This window comes from Bombus vosnesenskii, unplaced genomic scaffold (genome assembly GCF_011952255.1).
Source record: "Bombus vosnesenskii isolate JDL3184/JDL3185 unplaced genomic scaffold, Bvos_JDL3184-5_v1.1 scf7180000016264, whole genome shotgun sequence".
NCBI classification, from domain to species: Eukaryota; Metazoa; Arthropoda; class Insecta; order Hymenoptera; family Apidae; genus Bombus; species Bombus vosnesenskii.
In genome coordinates, this window is record NW_022884333.1 from 20,581 (window position 1) to 32,918 (window position 12,338).

Here is a 12,338-nt window from a genome sequence, read left to right on the forward strand (position 1 = left end):
CAGAAACGTTTATGATAGCATGTAAATGTCAGGGAAACGAAACTGTCAATAAGCACTGATTGCCCACTGTTTCGCAGTCAACTGTTCCACACCATTGTTAGATTACTTTTCAGTTTGATATGCTTAATCCAAGATGAAGCCACTTAGTGAAGATAAAAAGAACGGTATTATTTGTTTGTGTGATAAAGGTTTGTCGTTGCGGCAAATTGCAGAGAAATGTGGTGTCTGTCATACGATAGTTGCAAGAATAAGGAAAAAGTATGTTAGTGCACCAATTTCTTCACAGAACGGTAGACCGCAACTTATTTCGGATAGAGCAGCACGTGAAATTGCACACTGTATTCGGTTGGATAGTTACAAAGCACCAAAAATTGCTGCTCAGGAAATCGAAATAAGTGCTAGCGAGTGGACTATTCGTCGCTCTTTAAAGAAAATTGGTTTACGAGCGAAGGAAAAAGAAAGTAAACCAGAAAGAAAGTAAAAGAAAGTAACTTTCAAACAAAAATATTAAATTACGAAAACAATTTGTTGACACCTACAAAGAATGGACGACCGAAGATTGGAAAAGGGTTATATGGAGTGACGAAACAAAAATTAACAGATTCGAATCCGACGGAAGGTCCTGCTATTGTACTTCATCGGAGAATAATGATCAACCAGATGGTATAAAGCAAACTATGAAGTTTGGAGGTGGCTCAATTATGTGTTGGGGTTGCTTTACTCACAGAGGTGTTGGTCCCTTAGTTCGAAGGTATAATGCGAAAAGAGCATTATTTGACCATTCTACAAAGTAATTTACCTTTTGTAGTTAATTCTATTGGATATAATGAACGTGAAGTAGTATTTCAACAAGACGGATCCTAAGCATCCTAAGATCACTTGAAAAATTAGTCGTATTATCGCCTTTTACATAAAATCAGCATAGTGTGTTTACACTTTTGCTCGTCACTGTATATTGTTTTAGTTAAATTCGCCTAAAAGACGTTTATATAATCAAATTACATATTAATAAATTAATAGAAATATTGCCAAACTTGACATAATTAATTTATATCTGTAAATTGACTAATATGCTAACCTTTAATTTTCCCGAAGCAGCAAGAAAATACTTTACCACTTTCAAAATAAACAGCTCATATTTCGTTTTGGCATTCGATGTTCATCGATAAATAGAAGCACACGGTCGCGTATATACATGTTTTATTTTTAGAAAAATTTAATATAAAAATTTAAATATCCAGCTGGACAAATTGTAAAGAACAAATTAAATAATAATAAAAAAATGTTTTATTTACGTACGTCTTCAATCAATCGGCAACGTATAAAAATACATAAAACTTTAATAAATACAATTTTTCTAAAAACTGGGTCTGCTCAATTTTTACACCCAGATCTTCGATTGTGCCTTTGTACAAAGTTTCTGTGCGTTAAATTTTTGTTCGTTAAACTTCCTTTACTCGGAAATTTCGCTGAGTCGAAACCTCTATAACTCAAAGATTTTAGCTCTTCCCTTGAGGTTCGACTCACAGAGGTTCGACTATATTATTAAAACTTCTTTATGGCTCTTAAAAGCACAAAACTCTCGTTCGATCATACCGTATAGCACATCGAAGAGAAATAACTGCGACTTCTGTTTTGCCAAAAGTTTCGACGTGGTCGTTTGAAATGTTGTTAATTGATAAGTGGGCGTGGTGCACCTGGCTTGCTGATCGATAACAAAGACCCCTACGCTCACGTATTCTACTCTATTTCTACCTCTATTATCCGACCATTCTATATGTATTCTATCCCTCTTTTTACCATTTTACCTCGTATTCGTTGAAATGGACAATCATCTATTCCGAGTTCTGTTCTTCGAAGAAAACTTAAACTGAAAGAACGCCGTCGAGTTGTTTCAATCGCCGTAAAACACGACCGAAAACCCAATTTAAAAGCAATATCGGATGTGACATTTTCGCGAATATATCTCCCCTTTTCTTGGAACGTGTGCATTCCAGGTGCACGAGATATGTCGATCATCATTAGTAGGAAAAATAATTTTTTACGTGGAATTACAGTTTATGACTTTTGGCATTTCTCGCTTAAAACGCCTGGACGTGGCAAAATGAAGAAAATTGAATTGAATGCTGAAGAATTAAGATACGCGTGAAGACGAGTATAAAGATGGAATTATAGAAAGATAAATATCAGACGAAAGGAGATCTCTTTAGCTTAGAGAATTACGTTATTTTCATTTCAGTTTGGAATTTATTTTTGTTACCTTCGATTATTTATGTTACCTCCTTATGATAAATATATCTATAAAGTTAATATTTCTTTTTTTTTGATGTGGAATATTAATTGAAGAGTGTTTGTGAAAAATTACCTAAGTACGACGAAACAAGTTTTTCAGGAGGAAAAGAAAACTGCTTATGCGTTTAAAGTAGTCCAAATTGATGAAAAAGAAGTGTATCTGCAGAAAAGCCTGTATGTGCCACCTCTTAGCTGTAAAAGGAAATGAATGATCAATTCATTTAGGTAGATGACATAGACAAATATCTAAAAACAATTAACTAACGTACACTGACACTTATATTCTTTCTACAAAGGCCACGTTGTGTTACTATTTTCTAACATTATTAATAACTATTTAGAAATAAAAATTGCATTGAAACTCATCGCTATGTAGAACATTTTCTAACAAAAAATCAAAACTTTTCAATTTCATCTCCTATCATTTGTCTTCTTCACTTACTTTTCAATGATACATATACCTGAGTAGCCTTGTAATAGTAAAAGGTGCAAATAATTGTGTACTCGATTCTCAATGGGTTACTTAATTACCGTGATTCGAAATTAGAAGGAAACATAAAATTGACGGCGTCCGACAATGCGGTGGATGGAAAAATGATCGTTGTTAAACGGCGAACCGCAAAGTCCACTTATTCTACCTGAACGCACCCCGATTCACGAAGCGGCCCGAGTCGATCCCTTCTATTGCATTAAGATTAAGCGAGCCGAGCGATCAGCTTTACCTGCGGCCCGCCACTTTTTCCTAAGGGTGCACCGTCACGAGCTGACCATAAATAACGCGTTATCTCGAGATCCGATAGAGGCTAATTTATTTACGAATCGCTGCCGCGACGGGGTGGCTCACGGAGTATATCACGGGAGTGGTTAACGCGTGAGTCACGTGCCATCTGCTACGCACTACCCACTCTATTATGACGTGGACTGTATATATCATTATTCTCAATGACTCGGTTTTTCGTGAAGACAGTTTCTCGTCAGCAATCGTGAGCGGTGGAAAATCTAAATATCATTTCTTCGTTAATTGCTATCGATTTTTATCAACTTTTAATTTGTTAAAAGCGATATCCTCGTCTATATGAATTTCTTTAAATTTCAATCTTAACCCTTTGCACTCGACAGCCTTTTCGGTCGAGGTGATTTTGCGATTGTCTTGTAGGTAATATAAAATGATTTTATATAAAAATTAACTTAAAAAACATTATATTTTAATAATTTATATACATTTACATCTTTCAACATAACATCTTTTAATATTTTTTTTGTATTTTCTTTACGATGATTTATAAAACATCTGCCAAGATGCATCCCTTTGCTTGTCGGGACAAGTATCGCAATTATAAGTTGTGTCGTGTCCTTCTTCTGCTTTGTTTCGGTAAAAACACACCTTACAATTTTGTTTTCTTCCTGTTAAAATTACATGGAGCTTCTCATTTAACCGAATTTCATCACAATTAGCAGTCGACGTGAAGCTCAATCTTACGGCTGTCGAATACCTCCTCTCAACTGGTCTACTAAAGTTTTTATAAATCGCAGGTGGTTCTTTCGTTCCTTTGCTTTTTTACAGTATATATGAATTAATTAAACAAGTTTCCAAATCCATTTTTTTAGAGCTTCTAAATTTACGAAACTATAATACTTCTGCCACGATCGTCGAATCTAAATTAATGTCGCAGACGTTGCCAGAACCATAGTTTCGGAAGAATTTGAGCATAAATATTTCATCTCAATCTTACAGTATAACACTTTACACTTCATAACAAACAATATAAAGAGCTAAGGAACCTATTTACGCAGCAATATTGCGCTCTCATCAATTGGAGAGGTCGAAATCTAGCATAAATAGGGATTGTCGCCTCTCATTGTCTTCTCGAATTGCCATACGAAACGCCGTGGTGACGGAAAATAGCCTCTCGAGTGCAAAGGTTAATCCATTGCTTCTCAGAGTTGTATAATTCTCGTTGAAAGTATTTTGGGAAACGCTATACATCCGTCTTATTGTGTCTTTGTCCTTCTTCGGATGGAACTGTAGAAAGACTGACTACTCTCCGATTTCGACGATTTTTGGATATACTGTAGAAATCGGTATTTTGCACAACTTTTTCCTATATGACTTCACTTAGACAACTTATATGGAAACAACATACTAAATCAATTATAAACAAAATACGAATAAGAGGAAGACAGATGTACTGGCTAGTTAGTGGAAACTCTAAACTCAGGATAAAAATAAACTAAAAATTTACAAAACGAGAATAAAACCAATTTGGACGTACGAAATACCGCTATGGGCGACAGCAGCAATGAGCCACATAAATAAACTAGAGTCGCTACAATCGAAGATACTGAGAACAATAGTCAATGCCCCATGATATGTCATAAACAAGGACATACGCAAAGACTTAAAAATACCAACGGTTAAAGAAGAAATCTGCAGGTACGCAGAAAAATACAAGGGAAGAACGGCACCAAATTATATACTGGTAGAGGAATGCAAATTAATAGAAATGAAAGAAAAAGCATTAAAAAGAGCAGCGAGGTACGAAGAGAAAGGCCTTAAATCAAAAAAGGAATTAGTAAAGGAGTGCATAAAGGAAAGAGAGAGAGAATGGGGGAATGGCCAGGAAGGGAAAAGAGCAAGAAAAAGAAAGAAGGGACTAGAAGAGGTGAGAAAAGGAGGGACGCAGATAGAAACAAGAGAGGAGCAAGAAAAGATGACAGCAGATCAAATTATAGAAGAAAGAAGAAAGAGAGAAACAGAAGAGAAGGGGAAAAGGATAAGGGAATCCAAGTATAATATACACTACAGAAACATAGCTAAAGAGAAATTACCAAAGTACTTGGAAGGGAGGATGAAATGGAAGGACAGAAGAATACTGGCAAGATTCAGACGTGGAAACGAGACCAAAGCAAGGGAATACTGGAAAGAAGAGAGGGGAAAAAGATGCAGATTATGCAGAAGGAAAGAAGAAGATCTAAAACATGTAATAGATGAATGTGAAATAACGGGAGGATAAAAGGACATAGGAAAAACGCTGAAAGAGACTGAAGAAGGTTTAGCAGAACTGAAAGCAATAATAGAGAAGATAAGGACAAACGACAAGAAGGAGGCACAACAAGGAGGCTAAAGATCAAAGGTACAATAGTTTTTAGTAATTAGTTGATAATTTATAGTTCCTAATGCTTAGTTTTTAAAGGTAGAATAAGCCAGATAGTGCAATAGAATAGAGTGGAAAAGAGGGGAGGTAGACATATAAGAAGAGAATTAGATGTAAGAAATGTAAAACCGAAAGTTCGTCCAAAGCCGAAAGGCACGGACTAAACAATAATAAATAAATAATAAAATAATATAAGGGAAGAACGGCAACACATGCAAACCAACTGGCTGCTGAAGCGAGCAAAACTCTCATAAAAATAAGACAAAAAAAAAAAACAGCCACTGACCTCACTAAAGAAATAAAATAGTCAAACTCGAAGATGGTATCTCGCTAGGGGTAGACATCCATATGTTATTTAACAATCAAGTCAGAAAAATTTACCAAATGTCCAGCTGGACAAATTGTAAAGTACAAATTAAATAATAAAAAAATTTCCTCTCTCTATTTCGAGATAAAACCTCAACAATTAATGCATGTATATGCGTTATTAATAAATAATGAATAAATAATGTTCGCTACAGATTTTAATATCTCTACATCGTGATATAGCGGCTGTTAAAAGTTTCTGCTGCAGTCGGGACTACATTATGCCGTTGAGATAAAAGATTTTTGAAATTAATGCATCGTACGAGTGCAGCATATAAATTTACTTTTGTCCAGTTTTAGCAGTTGCAGCATATATTTCAAATTTTACCAAGTTCCTTCTAAGACGAATGTTATTAAAGTCTTAAATGGATAATGATATTAAGAAAGACATTTCCAAGTTACTGTTTTAAAGCTAGAAAAATTTACTGAATGCCCAGCTGGACAAATCGTAAAGTAAAAATTAAATAAATAAAAAAAAAGAAGAAGTTACTGTTTGGTCAGAAACTTTTTAAAATTACCGCGTGTGCAGTATTTTACGATACTTCTTAATAACGTATAAATCCTATAATGCGAAAAGGTATTATAAAAAGTAGTATTATAAAAGTATTATAATTTGAAATGCATAATGTGCAATTTCAAAGAACAGGAGCATGAAAAAGATAAGGGTAGAAAATATTTTCTGCAAGAAGCTACATGTAATACTGCGCTATAACATAAAAATAAATATCAAACAACGAATTTGTAGCAAATTCACATAAAACTTTACACCTATACGTTAAGTTTATAGCTTACTGCATATAGGTTCATTACATTTTGTGATGTATCATAAACTACCTTTTTGCGTTAAAGCAAAATGTAAAAAATATTGACAATTATTAAAAAGAAATACAGAGAAATTCAATTTACTTTATTTACAGTTCCAATTATCTTTTCCCATATATGCACGGAGTATAATATTTGATACTCCAGGACGTCATTTATTTTTATGCGATGTTTTTTCTGTCAGGAAAGATTTTTTTTTCTTTTACTTCTTCTTCTTTTTTATTTAATTTGTACTTTACAGTTTGTTCAGTTGGATATTCGGTAAATTTTTCTAGCCTGTCAGGAAAGATGTCGTCAACTTCACGTAGCTTTAAAACTCTTCGTCTCCTTTATTAAAAATAGAACAAAATGATGTTCCAATAGAACAAAATGGATCATACATAATTTAATAAAATAATATAAAACAAAAAATGTTGTGCATCTATTATTTCCTTTTAAAACAAAAGAAACTTTTGGAGCAACCTAATACTTTTCAATTCCAATATCATGTCCCGTGACATTTCTTTTCGCCATTAATTGAACCAGAGCTTCGCTAAACAATCCATTGTGATTCCTTAATTTAAGCAACATTAAGAAAATTACTTTTATTGAAGCTTGGGTAACTGTGTCATAAATTGCTACACGATCAGGCGATACGAAATTTATGTCGAATCAGATAATAACTTTGGAAACATGGTACGGAGTACGATTTCTTGGTTTTTCTGGTTGCGTGGGTTGCATTGCAAGGAAGCCTTCGAGAAATCAGACACGAAACTAACCGACTACGACAGTAGGAAGAATTCCAGCTACTTCCGAATCTAACACGCGAATCATAATTGTCAGCGGCGAAATTTCCACGCTAGGTGTGTTAAAATTAGTCTGTCTTTGACTAGTTATTATACAATGCCGTGAATAAGTCATAAACATAGACTCGTTTTTACATTTTTTGTATTATCAAAACCGGAAATCGACAAAACCGTTTATATAATTTCACATTAAAATATAATACAAAAATACAAACTAAGATTTTCTTCTTTCAAAGTTTCCAAGAAATGAAATTTCCTCTTGAAACTGTGTTTGTAGAATATAAACTCTAAACTAGAATATAAGAATATAAACTCGATGTAAATAAAATTTTGTTACCTTTTCATTCAGTATTTAATGGATTTTTCTTTATTTTTGATTATTTTTATTAATCTCTTACGTACGCTATCCCCTAAACTCATTTAAAGTTTCGTTTTGAATATTCGCCCACGCGGATTTTATTCTTCCTTTAAATTGGTATTTTTTTTTTTATTATAGGTATTTTCTATAAGTGGCTTCTCCTGATCGTAAATTTTTTTTGCTAAAAAGCTCCTTCACAGTTTCTCGAGCGGAATCAGCTTACGATTCAATGCTGGATACGGAAACAATTCTATTCAGAAATCTTGAAACCACTTTTTTGTACTGACTGCTTTATCAAGAAGAGCATTGTTTCGTTGAAAAATTATCTTTTTTCCTTCCATTTCGGTTATGAAAGGCAATAATTCGCCATGGAGCATCTGATATCCTACAGCGTTCAATTTTCTCTTTGCAAAAACAATTTCACTTAACGTATTCAAGCATGACCAGTGGTTTCTTGGAAATATCGAAGAAATAATGCAGGAAACGTCTTTGAATCTATAATCATTCACAGCACTATATAATAGCCATTCCTGTATGCTGAATACCTGCGTGTAATTAAAAGTAAATTCTCTAATTTGCGAAAGATCCGATCACTTGCACGCAAGAGATTTGCAGTTAGCGATGAGAAGTGTAAAATATTAAAATCGTGTTACAAATATAATTACATATCTAGGTGTGAGAAGTAAAAGATATCTTGGTTGAAATAGGAACATCTCTACAGTAAATACATCGTTGAGTATGAAGCTAACGTAGTGTTCATAAATCGTATAAACTTTTATAAATTCATAGAACTTTTGATAGTATAATGTTGTACGCGTATTGACATTTAATTAATTATCTTATCGGTTGAAAATTTGATTACCTGCTTTCACAATATCTGGCTGTTAACACTTTCGTACCGCTCGTGTTAAAATTTTGGAAAAAATGAAATTACGCTAAAGCTGAAAACACCTCGAATAATACGAAACTTCGGCAAAAATAAGACTCGCACAAAGAAATTTCTTTCATTCAGAAATCGATACAGCAAATAGATGTAACAAAGAGGAACAGTGAATATCCCATCTACATATATAGCCACTCTCACATTAGTTTAATTAAACGATTCTAATTATTCAAATCGTCCTACGTCAGTGAAAAGGCTGATTTTATCTGAAAGCTGTTCGATACCGGAAGAATCGGTCGAACAGGTCGAGGCATTTTCGCTAATAAGCACGATCATGGATGGAAAGAGGGAGCACTAGCAAAGCTCGTTCAACTTCAAAGCGCATCGAGTGTCACTAACTAAAGTTTGAGCGGCGTGGGCTGGAGAGTTTGCCATTTCCAATCCAAGTCCATTTCGTGATTAAGGGTAAACTTCTGAAGTTACCCTGGAGGACGTACGCAAACATAACATGCGTACACGCGACCGTGTGCTTCCTTTACACGAACGAGGACTGTCCATTTGTCGATGAGCATCGAATGCCACGAAATATATTTCTGCTCTTTATTCGCACGCCACTACAGAATCCCGATATAACGTTCTCGGACGAATAAGATAGTAGGCTTTAGAAACTAATGGCTAAATTACTACTTTTGTCATTCTCTAATTGTAGCCCTTCAAATCCCTCTTGACAATTTTAATGTTCACACAGGATTCAATTGAATTGAATAGAATGGAAGATGTTGGTACAAAAATCGGGCAAGTCCATCTTTTACAAAGATTGTACTTGTTGAAGTTTTATATATTTTTATACATCGCCGATTGATCGGTACAAGAATCAGAGAAGTCCAATGCGTTCATAACAATTCCTGGACTTATCCATGTGATCTTTGGGAAGAAGAATCGGCCATGTCCAGAACTTACACCCGGCTTTTATTCTCAAATACAGCGTCAACGATGGTGTTAATGTAGCGTCAATCTATCAGCCAATGTGTTTCGAACGTTTAGTAAATCTTTTCTATTAATTGCCTGTCTTTCTTCTTATCGATTCGAAATTTCTTCGGGCTGACAAGAATTATATCAATCACCTGGCAGTAAATACGTGCCAATCAGTTGTCAGTGTTTTATCTGGGAAACTGATTATGGAACACGAAAAAAGGTGAAGCAAAAGTAAAGATGCGAAGAAACGAAATATTTCATTTCAAATTTCCACTATTTTGTTACATGAACAGGGCAAGTCCAAATATCAAGGAAGATTTCCCAGGGACATTTTTCAAAAACGTAATAGATATCATTTTTTTTTATCATTCGTCACATTAATGTCTTTTTACATCCGAAATATTAGCGTGATTGCTTAAACAAGTCGTATTTGATTCAGTTTTATTCAATTTCCCACGACTTTTAAAATCTGCACTTGCTCGGGTCGGTTTTCGCACCAAGATTTTCGATTATTTCGTATTATGACGCTCCTAAAATACACGTTTCATTCAAGACATTGAATGAAATGGAAAAAATGCGAGACAGGACCTATAACGACGGAGGCCAGTGCATCAGAATTAATTCGGTGGCTTTTCACAGACGTTAGCGAGCAAAATCGATAAGCAACAACGAAATTTTGTGTTGTCCCTCTTTAAACGATCCAAATAAACTATATCAAAGGCGAAAAGTTCCCTCGCAACCGATCCGATATCGGGTTGCTAATGACGAGAGCCGACCGTCATGCTGCAGCATAAAAACGTACGCAGGGATAATTGAAGGGAAGGATAAGGCTATGTGTATATTATTTAGCAGCTTTCTATACCTTCCGTACTAGCTTCGACTCCGCTCTCGCCATTCTCTCTTAATTGCTGGCCAAATTACTTTTCCCGTGCTATAGTTAAATCGTACGGAAATTTATGTTTCCGTTCGATAGAGGCCGGATATGTTCTTCTGTAGTCCTATCATCAAAGCAACAGAACATTATACGGTGCACAGGATGTGAACGCGAGACCCGGTTCCTCGGGACTATCTGTTTAGCGTAAGATTTCATGGCATCGCGATTCTCCATAGTAATAACGACGAATAGTAATAATGAATATAATAAATAATAATATAATAATAATAATATAAAAATTGATACATGTTAGTATTATTTGGGATTGCATTTGAACTTCAAATTGACATGGAAGAGGCACATTATCGTAAAAATCCAAAACAGATTTGGTTGAAAAAGAGATACGTGGCGTGGCTGATCAACGAAAGAGCAAATGCTCGATGTGAGAAATAAATTGCAGATCTATAAAATTATAATAAAGTTAATCTAGCCATATGGTCAAGGTTTTCCTCGAAATAACTAACCGGTTTCTGGTCCAAATAAGCAACTGGTTTCTGATGTGAAATAAATAACTGCTTTCTGAGTCAAAACAAGCAATTGGTTCCTAAGTCGGAGTAAGTAACTAGTTGGATTCCAAATAAGCAACTAGTTTCTAAATTCAAATAAGTAACTCTTATTTATTTGGAGTTGTCGACAGACTGAGAGATCCAAAAACGAATAGAAAGCCATAAATTTTGTGGTCGAACGAACGGTGACATCGTTCAGTCGAAAGAGAATAGAATATACGGGGTGGTTAGTAACTGGTAGTACAAGCGGAAAGGGGGTGATTCTACGCGAAAAAAGAAGTCGAAAATATAGAATGAAAATTCTTTTTTTTATTTTTTTTAATTTTTTTAAAAATCTATAGTGAGATCCGTTATAACGAGACGCGATAAAGTGCACGCGTGCCGAGCGAAAATTCAAAGTCGATTTTCTCGAAAACAAAGCCTCAAACTAAAAATTTTTATTCTATATTTTCGACTTCTTTTTTCGCGTAATTAGTAGCTTGAGGATGTTTATGCATTTGTATATTTTTATGAATATAATTAAGGAAACGGAATCTAGATAAAAATTAAAATAAGAAATAAATAAATAAAAAATAATAAAAATAGTAAATTTGAAGTTAACAAATAAATAATAATTACTTAATAATTAAATAAATAAATAAAAAATTAATATATATTTTTGCATATTATATGCGCTCTGTTGATTTTTGAAACCTTAAGGTTCCCAAAAATGGAGAAACATCCGTGATGTGGTAATAAACAACTGATCTGTCTCGAGCGTGTTGCTTATTTCGAGGCGAAACTGTATGTCACAATGGGAGTGTGGCGGCGAAAAGCAACAACTTGAGGTCCAACAGTCTATTGTCTGACGCCCAATCGTTTGCGCCGTACGATTCGTTAGAAACGAAGAAATGAGGAAAGATTTGAATGTCATTACAATAAGGAAAGAAATAATTAAAGCAACCAGCAGTTACAAAGAATGAATAGAAACTCGTGTTAATCAATATGTTAGTCAATAACATATACGATCGATATATGCCGCGTAGGCTTAAAAGAGCACAGCCTACTGACCTAATAGACGAATAAACATCTGCAGATAAGCCAGATCGACTGATTATAATAATAATGACGTTGTCTCAGTGCAGACATTCATTGTCGTGCTGTTTTTTCATATTTAAAACAATTTGCTTAACGAGTATTGACAACTCGCAATATTTTTTTCTTTATTATTTAATTTGTACTTTATAATTTATCCAGCTGGACATTTGGTAAATTGAACTTGC

The 12,338-nt window shown here is 34.4% G+C and overlaps 2 protein-coding genes across 2 annotated transcripts in view; both read left to right on the forward strand.

Annotated features, from left to right (window-relative positions):
* Nucleotides 1–12,338, forward strand: part of LOC117242180 — a 47,206-nt gene that overhangs the window by 12,646 nt on the left and 22,222 nt on the right. The window lies entirely within an intron of this gene.
* On the forward strand, nt 4,686–5,417 carry LOC117242179 (vicilin-like seed storage protein At2g18540). The gene is given in 1 exon segment (XM_033508650.1): nt 4,686–5,417. A coding segment is annotated over 1 exon segment (621 nt). The 5' UTR covers nt 4,686–4,796.